The following is a 15857-nucleotide window of genomic DNA, read 5'->3' as shown; positions in this document are numbered from 1 at the left end:
TCATTTGTCTTCTCTCAGATTCTCCTCTAAAAAAATCTTTTCCTTTTTTAATTAAATTTAATTTTTAAGGGAAAAAAACTGCTGCTTCCATGTTCTTCTTTTGTTAGTAAATGTGATAAGTGATCTATATTATTTTCCTTCCCCAGACAGTGACCTGTATGAAATCAGTGTACTTTATTTTACAGAAATTTACTCGAATGCATTAACTCATTAAAATGGCCTTGAGACTGATAGTTTAAAAGTGTTCAGATTCTGTGGGGAAACGCTTCACCTGACAAACCAACCTATATAGCTAACTGCACAATGTTTAATGTGTATATATATATATATATATATATATATATATATATATATATATATATATATATATATATATATATATATATATATATATATATATATATACTCCAGACAATTAAGAGATGCCAATCAGCCTACAACAAATGTCTTTGGACTGGGGAGTTTTTGCGGTTTTCTACTCCCCTGCAGTGCAATATAATAATAATAATAATAATAATAATAATAATAATAATAATAATAATAATATACAACAATAATATACATGTAATATAAACTATTCATACACTGTATCACGACTGAGATGAATATGAGTCTTTTGTCATTCATGGAATGAGTTAGTGTGTGTGTGTGTGTGTGTGTGTGTGTGTGTGTGTGTGTGTGTGTGTGTGTGTGTGTGTGTGTGTGTGTGTGTGTGTGTTTTGCAGAAGCTGTGAATGGGATGATGCTAGAAAGCACAAAGTACAGCATGTGCTTCAGATTAGGAAACAGATCCCTGGCCAGATAGACAGACAGATAGACAGACAGACAGACAGACAGACAGACAGACAGAGACACACACATGCACACGCGCGCACACACACACACACACACGCGCGCGCAGCTGCAGCTTTCTGGCTAACAGAAGCATGATTCACTTAGCCCACAAACTCAGCTTCATGCAGCATGCAAGTGCACACTAATCTTAGCTGGGTTTTTCCCTGTTTCCTGTAACAGAAAATATCATTTTAATGAAATGTCTAGGACATCTAGAAATGTCTAGACAATCATTAATATTCTGAGATAAACACGCAAAGATACTGAGGACAAATTGAGGACGACACATCAATCCTGCGCAGCGGATTTCATGGCACTTCCTGATATTCCTGATAAGATATGCAACACACACACACACACACACACACACACACACACACACACACACACACACCGGGTCTGGCGCGGCAGAAGCATAATGGTATCACTTTATGAGTGTAGTCATTAGTCAGCATATTTGCGCTAATGAAAGCATTCTGTAATTCTGCAAAGCACTGCATACAGTAAGTACAATAAATAATAATAAGAAGAAGAAGAAGAAAAAGAATCATAAGAAATAATGAAACATCTTACAAATAATTCTGTCATTTAAATTAAAGCTATTTATCAACTAATTCAATTTCCAATTCATTCTTTAGTTTACCATTGTTTACCATGATTTTATTTTGTAGAATTTGGTGATCATTAAAAAAATAAGATACAAACAAAATGCAACTTGATTGTTAAATTATTACTAATTGAATTTATCTTTATTTATTTTAAACAAATTTAATTAATTACATATGATTTTAATTTAGTATTTGGCGATCATTTGGGAGCTGAACTACGTTACCCATCAGCCCCAGAAAGTCACATGACCATGTTCCATATTACTGATCACACTGCTGTGTTTCTGCCTGTTTCCTCATGCTGTTTGTCACTGATAGGCTTTGTTTTTTGCATTTTCATAGTTCCATATTTAATGTATTAGGTGTTTTTATTTTTGTTGCATTTTCACTATAAATTCGTCTGCACTTGAATCTGCCTTCACCTCACATATTTGTGGCACTTGGGTGTCTGGACTGCTTTAATGCTTGTGTGCACTCGCAGGTAAGCTCACACGTCGGCTTGTTATGAACCGGAAGATACAAACTACTGGCTTTGACAATAGAAGCTGGTGTTTCTGTCTGATGTTACTGCACTCACTCACTCACTCACTCACTCACTCACTCACTCACTCACTAACTCACTCATACTCTCTCTTTCAGTAGCTGTTTATCCTAGTCTGGGTCACATTGGATCTGTAGTCTGTCCTGGGAATACGAAGCGGAAGGCTGGAAAATACCCTGGATGGAACCTCAGTCTCAAAGCACTGTGCACGTACACAATCATATATTTATCAACCGGGCTTGTTATTGGATTTAGGAAGAAACCCGGCATTAATCGGACAGTAACCTGTGCTCAGGTCTGGTCTGGGAAACCCTGAATCTGTGAGGAGGATGTATTACTTATTTTGGTTGATATCACTATATTTTGGTTAATATAATAATTCTGTAAGACTAGGCTTGTCCACTGGACCCTAGAATAGACCGGTGTTCAGTTATAGAGTGCTGTCTGTGGGGCTTTCTGCTTGGTTTACGAAGCAGTATGAAGATTTGTTACGTTTTAAGGAAACTCAAAGGTCCCAGTGTTTCCTTGTCAAAAGTTTCGATACTTTAAACGCTGTGAAACTATCTACAATAATGACTCATAGTTTAATATTGCTTATTTAGCACTAGCTGGTAAGGTTAGCTGTCTCATCCTGTGTGTGTGTTCCTGCCTTGTGTCCAGTCTACCCAGGTTTCTGGATTTATCACATCACTGATTTGTCAGCTTGCTAAACTTCTCTAGCTACAGTAGTACTAGATAGTGACATAACATTAACATCTGACACCTTTCTATCAGAGCCACTGAAGCTGTGTGACTCAAGTGTGCCATTGAGCTTTGGGTCCCCATGACCCATGTTGGCCCTTGTCAGAGTCACTCAGATCATTACCCTTGTCCAACACATCAGTCTTGAGGCCTGAATGCTCATTTGCTGTCTATTAAATCCGTCCACTTATTCCTTTTGTGTCACTTGGACCAACAGACTATCAGATATCAATGCCCTCTTCTTCATAATTATTGTGCTTCAGGTATCTTCACTTAAATCAGTAAATATGAGCGAAATGCCAATGTGACATCGGCATCCTGATATATTTTTCGACAGAAGTATTTTTTTTCCCCCAATAGAATTGAGAAATGTTAAGAAAAACATAAAAGAGCAGCAGTCTATTGAAAAGCCAGCAGTTCTCACGCTCAGTGCAAATTTGGCAGACTTGAATGGAGAGGACAGTAACCTTAGCGGTGTAAGCCGAGACGTAACACGCACATCCGCCGTGACACGCCCTCAACGCTCACTTAGTTTTCTCTGGCTTTTAATACTTATTGTTGTTTTTGTGTTTTTTGTTTTTTTTTTAATTTCTAGAGTTCCATAAATTTAGATTTTATGCTGTTGCACATTTAATTCTGTGTACATATTTTTTGTCGTACTTTAGTAAACATCCTTCATGTGTGATTTTTCTCATGTCTAAATAATGTGAATCATTTGTTAAATGTTAATTTAAAATAAAATTGTGAAATGATTATAAGTGTTTTGATCTTAGGTTAAGTTTCTCTTTACATCACGATTCAAAGTCTTAGGGCGTGTTTCAATCGGCTCTAGTTCACTAGTCAGGGCACCTTTTAAATCTGTGCTGTGGAACGATCGCTCCCTAAAAAATCCCACAGTGCACTGCAAAAAAAACAACAAACAAAAAAAAACGTTTCAAATACGGGTTGTTTAAAGCTATCAACTTTTAAGTGCTAATGATTTTTAGGTAATTCTACCACCACGGCTGTAACATGAATGACAGGTTTATATTAATGCACGCTTTATAATATGTTGTTATTTCTATAGTAACAGCTCACATGACAGTCGCGCCACATAATCTAAAGCTCCGTTCAAACATAGTGATTTTATTTTATAAATTATATATACAAGTCTTCAGGCATTTCTACCAATGGTTGCCATATTAACAACATTTATTATTAGTGGGCAGAGAAACTAGCATTTCAAATATTTCAAAATGAAACGTTCTGGAGGGAGATTTTGGCGTTTATATCTACTGCATCATACGAGATGATGGAGAAACAGTGTGTCGGTGTGACGGCTCACGTGACCTCTACTAGCATAACTCCTATTGCCCACGTCTACTAACTACACATCGCTGTGGCTCATTTGTCCAGGTCAAATTGAAAATGAGTCATGAGATCAATGAATATCCCAATTGGTCACTATGACTCAGTGCATGTGTGAACGAAGCATTGGACTACTGACAAGTACATTTTTTTCATTAATACATTAAAGAATTAAAATCGACGGAAACATAGCTTTGGTACCGTTACACTGCCAGATAGTTTCCTATCTTTTCGCATTGCGTTAGTTTTAATACAATCATTCATTTTCTACCGCTTATCCAAACTTCCCGGGTCACGGGGAGCCTGTGTCTATCTCAGGCGTCATCGGGCATCGAGGCAGGATACACCCTGGACAGAGTGCCAACCCATCACAGGGCACACACACACACTCTCATTCACTCACACACTATGGACAATTTTCCAGAGATGCCAATCAACCTACCATGTATGTCTTTGGACCGGGGAGGAAACCAGAGTACCCGGAGGAAACCCCCGAGGCACGAGGAGAACATGCAAACTCCACACACACAAGGAGGAATCGAACCCCCAACCCTGAAGGTGTGAGGCGAACGTGCTAACCACTAAGCCACCGTGTCCCCCTGTTTTAATACACTAAAGAGGGAATGTGAAAAAATAAGATGTATCGTTCACATAAAAATATTACGTTTCTCAACCAAGACGTGTTTTTTTTTTAAATAAAAGACGAGGTTTATTATTATACGTGCTTAATTCGTGAATTCGGTATTAAAGTAAAAAGGTTACAGGAACTACAGTATGACTAAGTATAGTGTTAAATTCAACTCTTTAAGCCACGACTAATAAACAGTGCCGTGATAATGCTTTTGTTTTAAAACATCAGCGTTATGGTTTCGAGTTTCATCTCATGTGTAAGCTCCAGGTAATGATTATATTTATAAACTAAACACATTCAAGTCATGCCAAATGTGCGTATTTAAAAAAAAGTTTTGCAGGGTATAATAGTTTTTTATCTCATAGTTGTTTATTTTTCTAGAATATTAATTGCTGTATTTGTATTTGTATATTTCTTTATGTACACTTTCTCTCCACATGGTAAACTAAAGTAATGGAACAGTTTTGACACTTTTGACATATTTAAAAAAAAACAAAAAAAAAAAAACACAGTAAATTTCTAACGCCTTACGTCTTTACATTGCAGCGGAGCGGCTTTACAGCTTATGGGCAATGCTGTAGCAAAGCAGGCATACATAGTGATGCAATGTCCGGTGCGTGAAAGTGCACCTTTACCTAATTTAGCTGCACAAGAAGAAAATGCCGCATACCACTGAAGGAAAACCTTAGGGAACATGGGATCGGTCTTCCTCAGGTAGCTTTACAATCACCTGTTGCTGCACCTTGAGACTTAGGAGAAAAATATAACACAGCCTGTGAATCGGGTCTATATGAATGTCATGGGTTGATGTGTGATGACGAGGTTTATACGATGAAACAGAAGCCCAAGAGCCTTACGTGATAACCGCTAGTCATAAGGTAATGTATGGAAGAAGATGAAGGGTGAATCTGGGTGATGAATTTTTTAAGCTAGCTTTGGCAACAGGTTTGTAAGAATGGATTAAGATACTAAAAGCTCGTGTTGTCATTTCCACATTACTCTACCAAAGCTACTTCCTTTTGGTATTCGAGAACACTGAGGGAATAAAGGTGAGGAGGAAAAACAGAATAATGCTGAAGAAACATTAAGAAAAAGTCCATACTTAGGGTTCTATTTAGAGTAGTTCATATACTTGGCCAATTTAAAACGTTTTCATACACACACAAAAAAGTAGAGTATGTAATGTAAGGTAAAATTAGTGCCATTACATATGTGTGGAACTGTATCTCAGAATAAAGAGATGATTTGAAACCATGTGTTTATGAATAAGAATATTTCAAAAAAGATGAATTAGTTTGTTTAAGAAGAAGAGGTAGAAGGAGGGAGAAGTAGGAGGAAGAAGAGGAGGAAGAAGAAGAGGGAGGAGAAGAAAGAGGATGGGGAGAAAGAAGAAGAAGAGGGGGGAGGAAGAAGAAGAGGGAGGAGGAGAAAGAAGAAGAAGAGGGAGGAGGAAGAGGAGGGAGGAAGAAGAAGAAGAAGAAAAGGGAGGAGGAAGAGGAGGGAGGAAGAAGAAGAGGGAGGAGGAGAAAGAAGAAGAAGAGGGTGGAGAAGGAGGAGGAGGAAAAAGAAGGAAGAGGATGAAGAAAAGGGGAGAGGAGGAAGAAGAGGCAGACGGAAGAAGAACCCCTTATTCTTAACGCATCCTCTAACTCGGAGTCAAAGAAACCTATTCACATAAAGAACCATTTTGGGGTTCATTATATGAAACAAGTGAATTATTTTCAGTTCTGTATAAACCATTCCACCTTTAAGAGTGTAGGATCACACACACATACACACACATACACATATGTACATTTAAAGCCAAATAATAATGACAGTACATGCAAAAAAAAAAAAATCCCCAAACAAACAGCAGATCATTATCTAATACAAATAAATGGATTTAACCCAAAGATACTGTACAATATAAAACAATAACAACCTGGATATCTAACATTTCCACACTCCTCTGTAACACAGTAAAGAGATGGCCGTACTCAGCTATTCATCCGATTTGTTATTTAGTAACTCCAACAAATCCCCCAGTAAAATCTCTGATGTGTTCGTGTGTAGTCGTTTTGTATCCCGAACGCTACAGTAGAACAACAGCACAGACCTCTGTGAGGATTTCAGAGTGACAAGGATGGTAAATAATAGCTGTCTTGAGAACAGAAGTGCATTGTGCTCTAACAGGCTACACTACAGTCCTTTAGAGACGAACATTTTAACATGTAGAAAAGGAAGCTGTAAAACGGATGCGAGCTACAAAAACGTAGGCTTACCTTCTTATGGAAGTATCCTAGTGAAAGGACATCTAAGTGTGCGTGTGTGTGTGTGTGTGTGTGTGTGTGTCCATTCCACCTCCCTGCTGTTGTGTAACTGGGGCATTATCTGGAGTCAGGTGTCACTTTGCGACCTGAAGAGTGTTTGGGAGTGTTGGTCAACTCACACGTGCATTTTACTCCACTTATATTTACTGTACAAATAAAATTTCAATACTTTAAAAAGTAGGAGAAATGTATAATAATGATAATAATAATGATAATAATAATAATAATAATAATAATAATAATAATAATATAAAAATTCTTGAGTATGTATACTGCATGCGTTGGATATGTGTGTGTGGGAAAGCGTGTCTGTATGTAGGGTTGTGAGCGTGAGAAAACGAAAACGAAGAGGAAATAATGTTCAGTATGTGCAGTATGTGTCCATGTATATTTATGAGCATTACCAAACAGTGTGTGTGAGAGAGAGAGAGAGAGAGAGAGAGAGAGAGAGAGAGAGAGAGAGAGAGAGAGAGAGAGAGAGAGAGAGAGAGAGAGAGAGAGAGTGGGTGATACTGAGGTGGTATGGTTTGGTTTCTACAGCCATCTCTGTTTCTGCTAACAGAATGCCACTCTGTTCCTCAGCCAGCTTCACAAGGCAGGAGGAACAGATGGGCATTGATCATTTTAAACTGCCTGACTCACACAAAGACCAGAATTGTTGAAAAACTGTAAATATGTGTGTGTGTGTGTGTGTGTGTGTGTGTGTGTGTGTGTGTGTGTGTGTGTGTGTGTGTGTGTGTGTGTGTGTGTGTGTGTGAGAGAGAGAGAGAGAGAGAGAGAGAGAGAGAGAGAGAGAGAGAGGGAGAGAGAGAGAGATTTCCTCTCCTTACTGGGACCAGGTCCTCATGAAGATAGAAAGAAATACATGATAATTTGGACCTCCTGAGGACATTTATCTTGTCTTCATGGGGAGATGAAGGTAAACCAATCCAAATCCAAATCTGAGGTTACAGGGCTCTCAGTTAACTCTCTCAGTTTAGGTGTAGGTTTTGTATGATCATAAAGCCTTTTTACAGACAGCCTTTCTACAACATCACCAAAATAGGAATCGTGTGACTGATAGCCTTCGCAAATGTCCAACATGTGCCACGTTAGGACCGTTAAAAAGAGCTCCTCAGTAGCTTTCGAATAACACCAGCTCGCATCCTTTCTGATCTACAGTGCCTGAGAATGAGGCCATGAACTTTTAGCTTTTAAGCCGACTTCAGACAATATTTTGGAGAACCGGACCGCGGGAGCCTGAACGCTGTGTTTAATGTCAGTGCACTATCCTATGCTTGACCTCTCACCCTCACTGTAAACAAAAGCTCATGCGCTACTTCTCAGCAATAGCCACCACAGTTTGAAGCTGTTAATCAAACAATACATGCAATTTTCACAATTGTCTGTCCTTTTGCCATATCTCCATTGTTTTTAGATGCCATTCTGCTAACTTCATTCATTCATTCATTCATTCATTCATTCATTCATTTACTACCGCTTATCCGAACTTCTCGGGTCACGGGGAGCCTGTGCCTATCTCAGGCGTCATCAGGCATCAAGGCAGGATACACCCTGGACGGAGTGCCAACCCATCACAGGGCACACACACACACACACACTCTCATTCACTCACACACTCACACACTACGGACAATTTTCCAGAGATGCCAATCAACCTACCATGCATGTCTTTGGACTGGGGAAGGAAACCGGAGTACCCGGAGGAAACCCCCGAGGCACGGGGAGAACATGCAAACTCCACACACAAAAGGCGGAGGCGGGAATCGAACCCCCAACCCTGGAGATGTGAGGCGAACGTGCTAACCACTAAGCCACCCTCTTGCTAACTTCTTGACACCACAAAATGTGTAACACAACTGCTTAAGTGTGCTTTCTCTATACTAGCCAACCAATGGACAAGGCTGAAAAGTGTTGGCTCAGTAAGAAATAACTTACAGCAGACTGTACTGTACTGCAATACAGTACAATAATAACATAAGCTTGGGAGGGAGGTGGGATATGGCACAACATGCTGCTTTATTTTGTTTTATATAAGCACACAATGTGTTTATTAATGAACATTTTATTGGCTTGCTTATAGGTAAATTTAATGTTGTGGTACATCTAAAAGACCAGTAAGTTCCTGTTTTTTAGAACCAGGTGCTAAGCACTAAGTGAAACAGGTTATATTTAGCATATGACATTAAAAACCGTGATAAACAGTTCCTGTAGCAGCCCCCCCTCCCCCTTAAAAACACTGCCTGTCATTGTCTAGAGAAACCAGAAGCGTAAACTTCTCTGTCCTGAAGACTTTTTCTTACAAAGCTTATCAGCAAGACTCCTTTCATAAATGTTAAATGAATTTTGTCCTAACAAAATGTCACCACGTCACCACATCATCCATCCATCTAACCTTTTTCTGTAGTGCTTATCTTACACAGGGTCTCTAGGAGCTTGGAGTTTATCCCAGGGGCCTCAAGGAGAGTACCCCCTGGAACAAGGTGCTTACTAATCAAGAGGCAAACACAGGAACTTTTACGTATTATGGACGAGATCAATCAACCTTCAACGGATGTTTGTGGACTGGAGAAGGAAACCATCCAAATCATAGGAAGAAGACGGAAACTCCAAATTCAAGGCCGGGAATCGAACCCCGAACGATGAGGGTGTGAGGCGAATGTACTATGTGTTGATATTGTGAAGTGTCCACTTAACAATTCCCTGTGTATGAGTTTTAACTATAGAAACAATAACATATTAAAACTCATTCATGTTACAGCTGAAACTGCTGTCTAAGCTGCTATACAATAGTATAACGCTATAGTATAAGCGTTAATGATTCAATATATTAATACAGAGTACATTTAAAACGGATGAACGCTCGGCATGAAGTATTCCGTTGACCCTTCGACAACAACAAAAAAGCTACCGCGACAATGCGCTCGGACGTCATGTCGCATGTAACAACAGTATCTGAGTCTGACTATCTTCTTCGTTTTCACTCGATTGGGCTTTACATGCGAGGTGGGCTGCATGTTCTAGCATTCGAGTTATATAACAGTATCTGTGCTCCACAGTACTGTAGTTTGTCCTTGTGTTCACGTCCTTTTTCTTCTGATTCGTAAACGAATATCTAGCAAGACATTTAGTAGGATATTTCTTACAAAGAGCCAGACCGCATCGTCGGTTCACGGAGGCTGGTATGTTGTTAAATGCGAGAGATCAGACTATTGGATTTAATCTCTGCCTGTTGTTAAGGTAGGATTCTGGGGTTCTTGTGTAGTATCTGCTTGGTTCTGCTGAATGTTGACGGGAGCTGTTGATACACTGCATGGTGAAAAAAGTCATTGTTTGCATTTAAATAAACAAAATTTCTTTAAACATTTTTTTTAACCCTAACCGATGCGATGTGTAGTTTTAGTGTGTACAGCCATGTTGGAAGATGTGTCCTGTGGTTGTGGGAAAGATGCTACTGGGTGTCAAAAGGGGCAAATTATTGGCCTGCATCAAGCTAAAACAAGAAGATGGTAGAACTGGGTCCAAAGCGAATTAAAAGATATCAGGATAATAGTCTTTGGTTAACAGGTTACATTTATCGTACGAAAGGTTTTCTTTTGTGCTAAAAGTCAGTAGGGAGAAGACTTCTTTCTCCACTTGTTCAAGCACAGGGAACAAATAATTATAACCTGATTATTTATTACTTTCTCAGTGATATGTCTGTGGAAATGTCACAAAGAGTTGTTAATCTGTGTCTATATGTTTGTGTGTGTTTTTAAAATCCCTTTCTAGGGATATAAACGCTAACACAAGACGTGTGTGAGTGAGTGCATGCGTGTGTGCGCGCTTCCGTCCTTGTGCACATGCAGAAACTTGTGGTACACCACAGCAATGTATAGTTTCTAACACTAAATACCTTGCGCTTCAATCAAACTATTTGAGTTAACTAGCTTCAGCGTTCTTTGCTCACAAACAGTAACATAGCTACAGTACGATAGTTAGATATTCGTATTCGTAGATATTTTGTTCGATTCTTAGTTACCCCTAACTTTGAATTAAATATGGACTGGACAAACAGTATGTCGAGCGAAATGCTCATGTGTGGGTTAAAATGAGTTTCCCTTCTTGAATCAGTCTCTCTGTGATGTTCCGGTTTTAAATAGTCATGTAGGAATAGGACGTGCTGCTTGGGCTCACTGCACATCAAAAAGCGTAGTGATCCATCTTGGGCCACAGGCTGGCATGGTTTTATAACGCTGCTTCTGACGACACAGACCAGTGCTTTAAAGCCAAAGACACGCAGCACAGGAAATGCTGTGTTCATTCTGTTGCAGGGCTTTAATGACATTAAGCGATATCGTGATAGTTTACATAGATAATATACCTCATAAAGGCTCATAAAGGTTTTCGCTGCTTCAGAGACAAATCAGGAATTGTGGGTCACACACGAGACCTATTTTATGGTCAGAATCTGCTGAAATTCAGACAGTGTCTCGTTTACGCTGAGGTTTAAGCTCTGAGACTATGTGGAATGCGAGGTCTATCACACACATGCCTTATTTTACAGTGTGAAGTGAAATATTTCAGAACTAACCATGTAACATCTTTGTTTAGACCTAACACATCCCAAAATTACTCCAGAAAAAATGAGTAACATAAGGGTTGCTAAGTAACATAAGGGTTGCTAAGTACGAACGTAACATGCTTAGCTTGCTAGTTAGCTAACGTGTCAAAATTTCTAGCGCCTAGAATTTATACTATATAAAGCTACGATATGAGCCCCACCTTTTAAAAGCAACACTGTAAAGGAAGGATTACAACATTCACAAGACACTCTTATCCAGAGTGACTTACATTTATTCATTTTTATTTTTTTATTTTATACACATGAGCAATTGAGGGTTAAGGGCCTTGCTCAGGGGTGGACCTGGGATTCAAACCAATGATCTTCCGATCAGTAGTCAAACACCTTAACCACTGAGCTTCCACATCCCACCCACTACCCACTACCCACTTACAACTACCCACTACGTCATAAACACCAAAATAAATCTCTACATGTAACATATAACAGGGCAAGACGTTTGCCCATAAAAGACAACTCCCATACAGACTGTTACCGAGGTGTTTAATAGGACAAAAGAAATTTCAGCAACTTCAGACATAAGGGATAACAGTCAGGTTTTACCAAAGAAAAAAAAAGCATTTTCACTTATTCACCGTTTCCAATGAAGGTGTTGAACAAATGATTAGAAGTTGTGAGGTAAAATCCCAGAACTTCCGAGCTGTGTCTGCTGGGTCCTTTAGCAAGGCCGTTAAACCCCAAGCGCTCAGCTGGATAAAAGAGATAAATGTTAATCACTTTGGATAAGAGCATCTGCCAAATGGTGTAAATGTAAATGACAGCAGCGTCAACATGAAAGTTATGGAAGCTGATCGGCAACGAGTACAGGGGAACAATGGTGGCTCAAGTAGTCAAGGCTCTGGGCTGTTGATTGGAGGATGGGGTTTAAGCCCTAGCGCTGTCACTGTTGGGGCTTTGGCAGAGCTTCAAGGTCCTTAACCCTCCTCGCTCCTGGGATACTAAATCATAGCTGACCCTGTGCTCTGACACCAACCTCACAAAATAAGAATTTCACTGTGCTGTAATGTATGTGTGACAAAAATAAAGGCTTCTATTTATTCTATAGATGAGAAGGTGAAAGACCTGGATAATAAAAATTTGCTGTGTTGTTCTCTTTAGGTAGAGATTTGGGTTTTTTTGCAGCAGGTAGTTGAACAGTATTGTGGGTAATGTAGTAAACCTTTAACCAAAAGGAAAAAAAGGAGGTGATCTGGTAGCTTAGTGATTAGCATGTTTGTCTCGCATGTCCAGGGTGGGAATTCAATCCCTGCCTCCTCTGTGTGTGTGTGTGTGTGTGTGTGTGTGTGTGTGTGTGTGTGTGTGTGTGTGTGTGTGTGTGTGTGTATGTGGAGTTTGTTTGTTCTTCCTATGCTTCAGGGGTTTCCGTGAATAAATCTTGCTCTATAAAGTCAATTAAAAGTTATTCAGGGTGAATATTTTCTTTCACACATTCTTACGAATGGCCAAAAACAAAACTGACTCTGATAGCACATCTGAAGTGCTTGGTTTATCAAATTCAGTGAAGGCAGTGAAGCCCAATCTGCCACTGCAGCTTTTTAGCCTCATCGTTAGCAGATGTTAGATTTCGCTGACCTGCTAAACGTGCACCTCTGCGCCGAGGCTAGCTGGGTGGCCGCTGACTCCGTGACATTATTGTCCATTATGACAAAATGATCGAATGCACGCTGCCTCTCTGACTTAAAAAAAAGAAATACAAAATATAACCTTGTAATAAGCATTAAATAACAAGGCACATAAAGAGCCTAGACGTTTCTTCTTCTTCTTGTTGTTGTTTTTTCTTCTTCTTGTAATAAGCTCATGCTGGAATGCGGTCGCTGTTCTCAGACACAGACACGGGTTAGCTGAGGTTGTTTTTTTTTGGCAATTTGTTTTTGTGGTTTCAGTGAAATCAGAGACGCTTCACTATTTCACTTTGAGTGGCGTTAGAGATAGTGTGTGTTTATATGCTGAAATATGTGGTATGTGTCAGCATCCTGTTGTTCTTTCTCACAACAACAAGCTAGAAGAAAGTGGGTACATGTGAGAGAGGGAGGGAGAGAGAGAGAGAGAGAGAGAGAGAGAGAGAGAGAGAGAGAGGGAGAGAAAGAGAGAGAGAGAGAGAGAGAGAGAGAGAGAGAGAGAGAGAGAGAGAGAGAGAGAGAGAAAGCACTCCTAGGCCTTAGTCCCTGTGTGTATTCATATCATCACAGTGAGTTACTTACACTGTATTGAGGCTGTATAAAATTAGAAGAGATATCAAGGTGAAGAGAGAAATGTAATTAAAGTGTATCTTTAGCAAATTATCACTCTCTCTCTCTCTTTCTCTCTTTCTCTCTCTCTCTCTCTCTCTCGCTCTAATCATAACAAACACGTTATCTATGTAAAGTAAAGTCCATGCCAGCAGAAACACAACTGGAATCTGATGAATGAGGCAATGGGGACTTTCTGAGCTGAAAAACCAATATCAGGGTCTCACCCACACAATCATACAGACATAGCCTTTATTAAAGCCCTACTAACCCTTCATTATATACACCTTGAGGGTGTCTACTATCTAATATACTGGCAACTTGCCCCGTCTGTCTAATGTCTATCCTCTCCGTCTTATATCTTGTTTACTGTTTTTTTTTCCTTTGTATTCCTTTCTTGCTCTGACAGCGTTCTTGTCAGTGTCAGTATTGTTCTCTGAGTAGAATTCAATCAAAATCAAACCAGCAGTCTGATATCTTTTGTTCTGTATTGTCTCTTCTCAGCATGTCTTTTGTGTGTGTGTGTTTGTTTGTGTGTGTGTGTGTGTGTGTGTGTGTGTGTGTGTGTGTGTGTGTGTGTGTGTGTGTGTGTGTGCAGGTGTGCTCACTGTTCAATAATTCCCTCTTTCCCTTCAGCAGGGCTCATCTAACAGAGAAGGCTGTCCCTCGTTCAAAAAAAAAACACTCTATGCATAACCAAAGCGTTAAATACATCCATCATAAACAGTTTTCTGCCTTCTAGGTATCATTTATTAAAAACCCTCCCAGCTAATAGGGCATGTCAGTATCAGCTATGTTCTGTTCCTTGTGTGAGGGATGAAAGGGTTCGGCTCCCGACGTGTACACGTGTATTCTCGTCGTTCAGGGACACACGATCGAGCTGCCAATCGTTTACAATCAATCAGCATGTCCTACTGCCCCGATTGTGTATTTCAACACTTTACTGTCTCATTCGGAAAAACCACAATTCGATAATCTGCATTTGCTGTTTCTCTTTAATTGTGCAAGATTTTTTTTTCCTACTGATGTATACATCAAATTAGTCGTGCTTGGATTGGCCTAGTTGAAGCGTAGCCTGGAGGCCATGTAGCCAGAATCTCTGGTGGTTTCGGCGTCACAGTATATGATTGTATCTATACTAATGAATATATATCAGTGGCCAAAGGGCCATTTGATTTTATCTCCTGGGATCAATAAATAGATCGATTGCCCTATTTATTGTCTTGAACTGACAAGACTGAAGGACAATGATCATATACACATAGATTTTATGTCAATTTTTACACCCTAAACATAGCAATGTGAGAAATGCAAAAAAGATATTTGGCGATCGTTTCGGTTAAAAACGCTTGATTTATTTGCGGCTTTTTATTTCCAAATTTTTGATGCAACTTGCTTTTAGTGCTTTGTGCTTTTTCTTTCTAACTGATGAAATCACAAGCACATGACTCTTCTTTTAAACTCCTGGCAGTAAGGGCGCGTACTGTATGTAATGAATTTCTGTTGAGCTATACTGTATTATCCACACGTGAATGGAAGAAAGCTTCGGCTCAAAGCGCGTTGTGACGTCCTGCGATACGTCTCCACCCAAATCTGCGCAAAATCTGCCCTAAATCATAGCTACTCAGAATATCACAGATTTTGTGGTCATTTCTGCTTCCCTGGAGGCACTAAGACAGTAACCCTTGGCTAAAAATATTATATTCAGCTCTCTGATATGTCAGTGTGAACCTAACTGGCATCTGCGCCTTCATTAACTTGTAATATATCGTGTTGCATATTTTAAAATAACGACAACAAAAAAAAAACAGTAAAGCCAAAGGTATTTTTATTCACTGACCAAATTTACAAGGAATGCCATGAGATACCTAAATCATATTTGTCAATAATGTGCGGCTAGTAAGTGTAGCGTGGATGCACCAACAATCCTAAATAATCCAACACATACACACAAAGTCACATTCACATAGGGGCAATTCACCCAGAAGAAG

The 15857-nt window shown here is 39.5% G+C and overlaps 1 protein-coding gene across 2 annotated transcripts in view; it reads right to left on the bottom strand.

The window, feature by feature from the left end:
- Nucleotides 1-15857, bottom strand: part of cracd (capping protein inhibiting regulator of actin dynamics) — a 33902-nt gene that overhangs the window by 14674 nt on the left and 3371 nt on the right. Inside the window, exon 2 of one of the 2 annotated variants that reach the window (XM_027146117.2) lies at nucleotides 5338-5451. The exons of the other annotated variant lie outside the window; for it this stretch is intronic. Coding sequence (XP_027001918.1) covers nucleotides 5338-5398 — 61 coding nt within the window. The 5' untranslated portion in view covers nucleotides 5399-5451. The remainder of the gene's footprint in view (nucleotides 1-5337; nucleotides 5452-15857) is intronic. 2 annotated transcript variants of the gene reach the window in all.

Source organism: Tachysurus fulvidraco, chromosome 16 (assembly GCF_022655615.1).
Source record: "Tachysurus fulvidraco isolate hzauxx_2018 chromosome 16, HZAU_PFXX_2.0, whole genome shotgun sequence".
NCBI classification, from domain to species: domain Eukaryota; kingdom Metazoa; phylum Chordata; class Actinopteri; order Siluriformes; family Bagridae; genus Tachysurus; species Tachysurus fulvidraco.
Note: the sequence above shows the minus strand (reverse complement) of the source record. Positions and strands in the feature narration are given on the sequence as shown.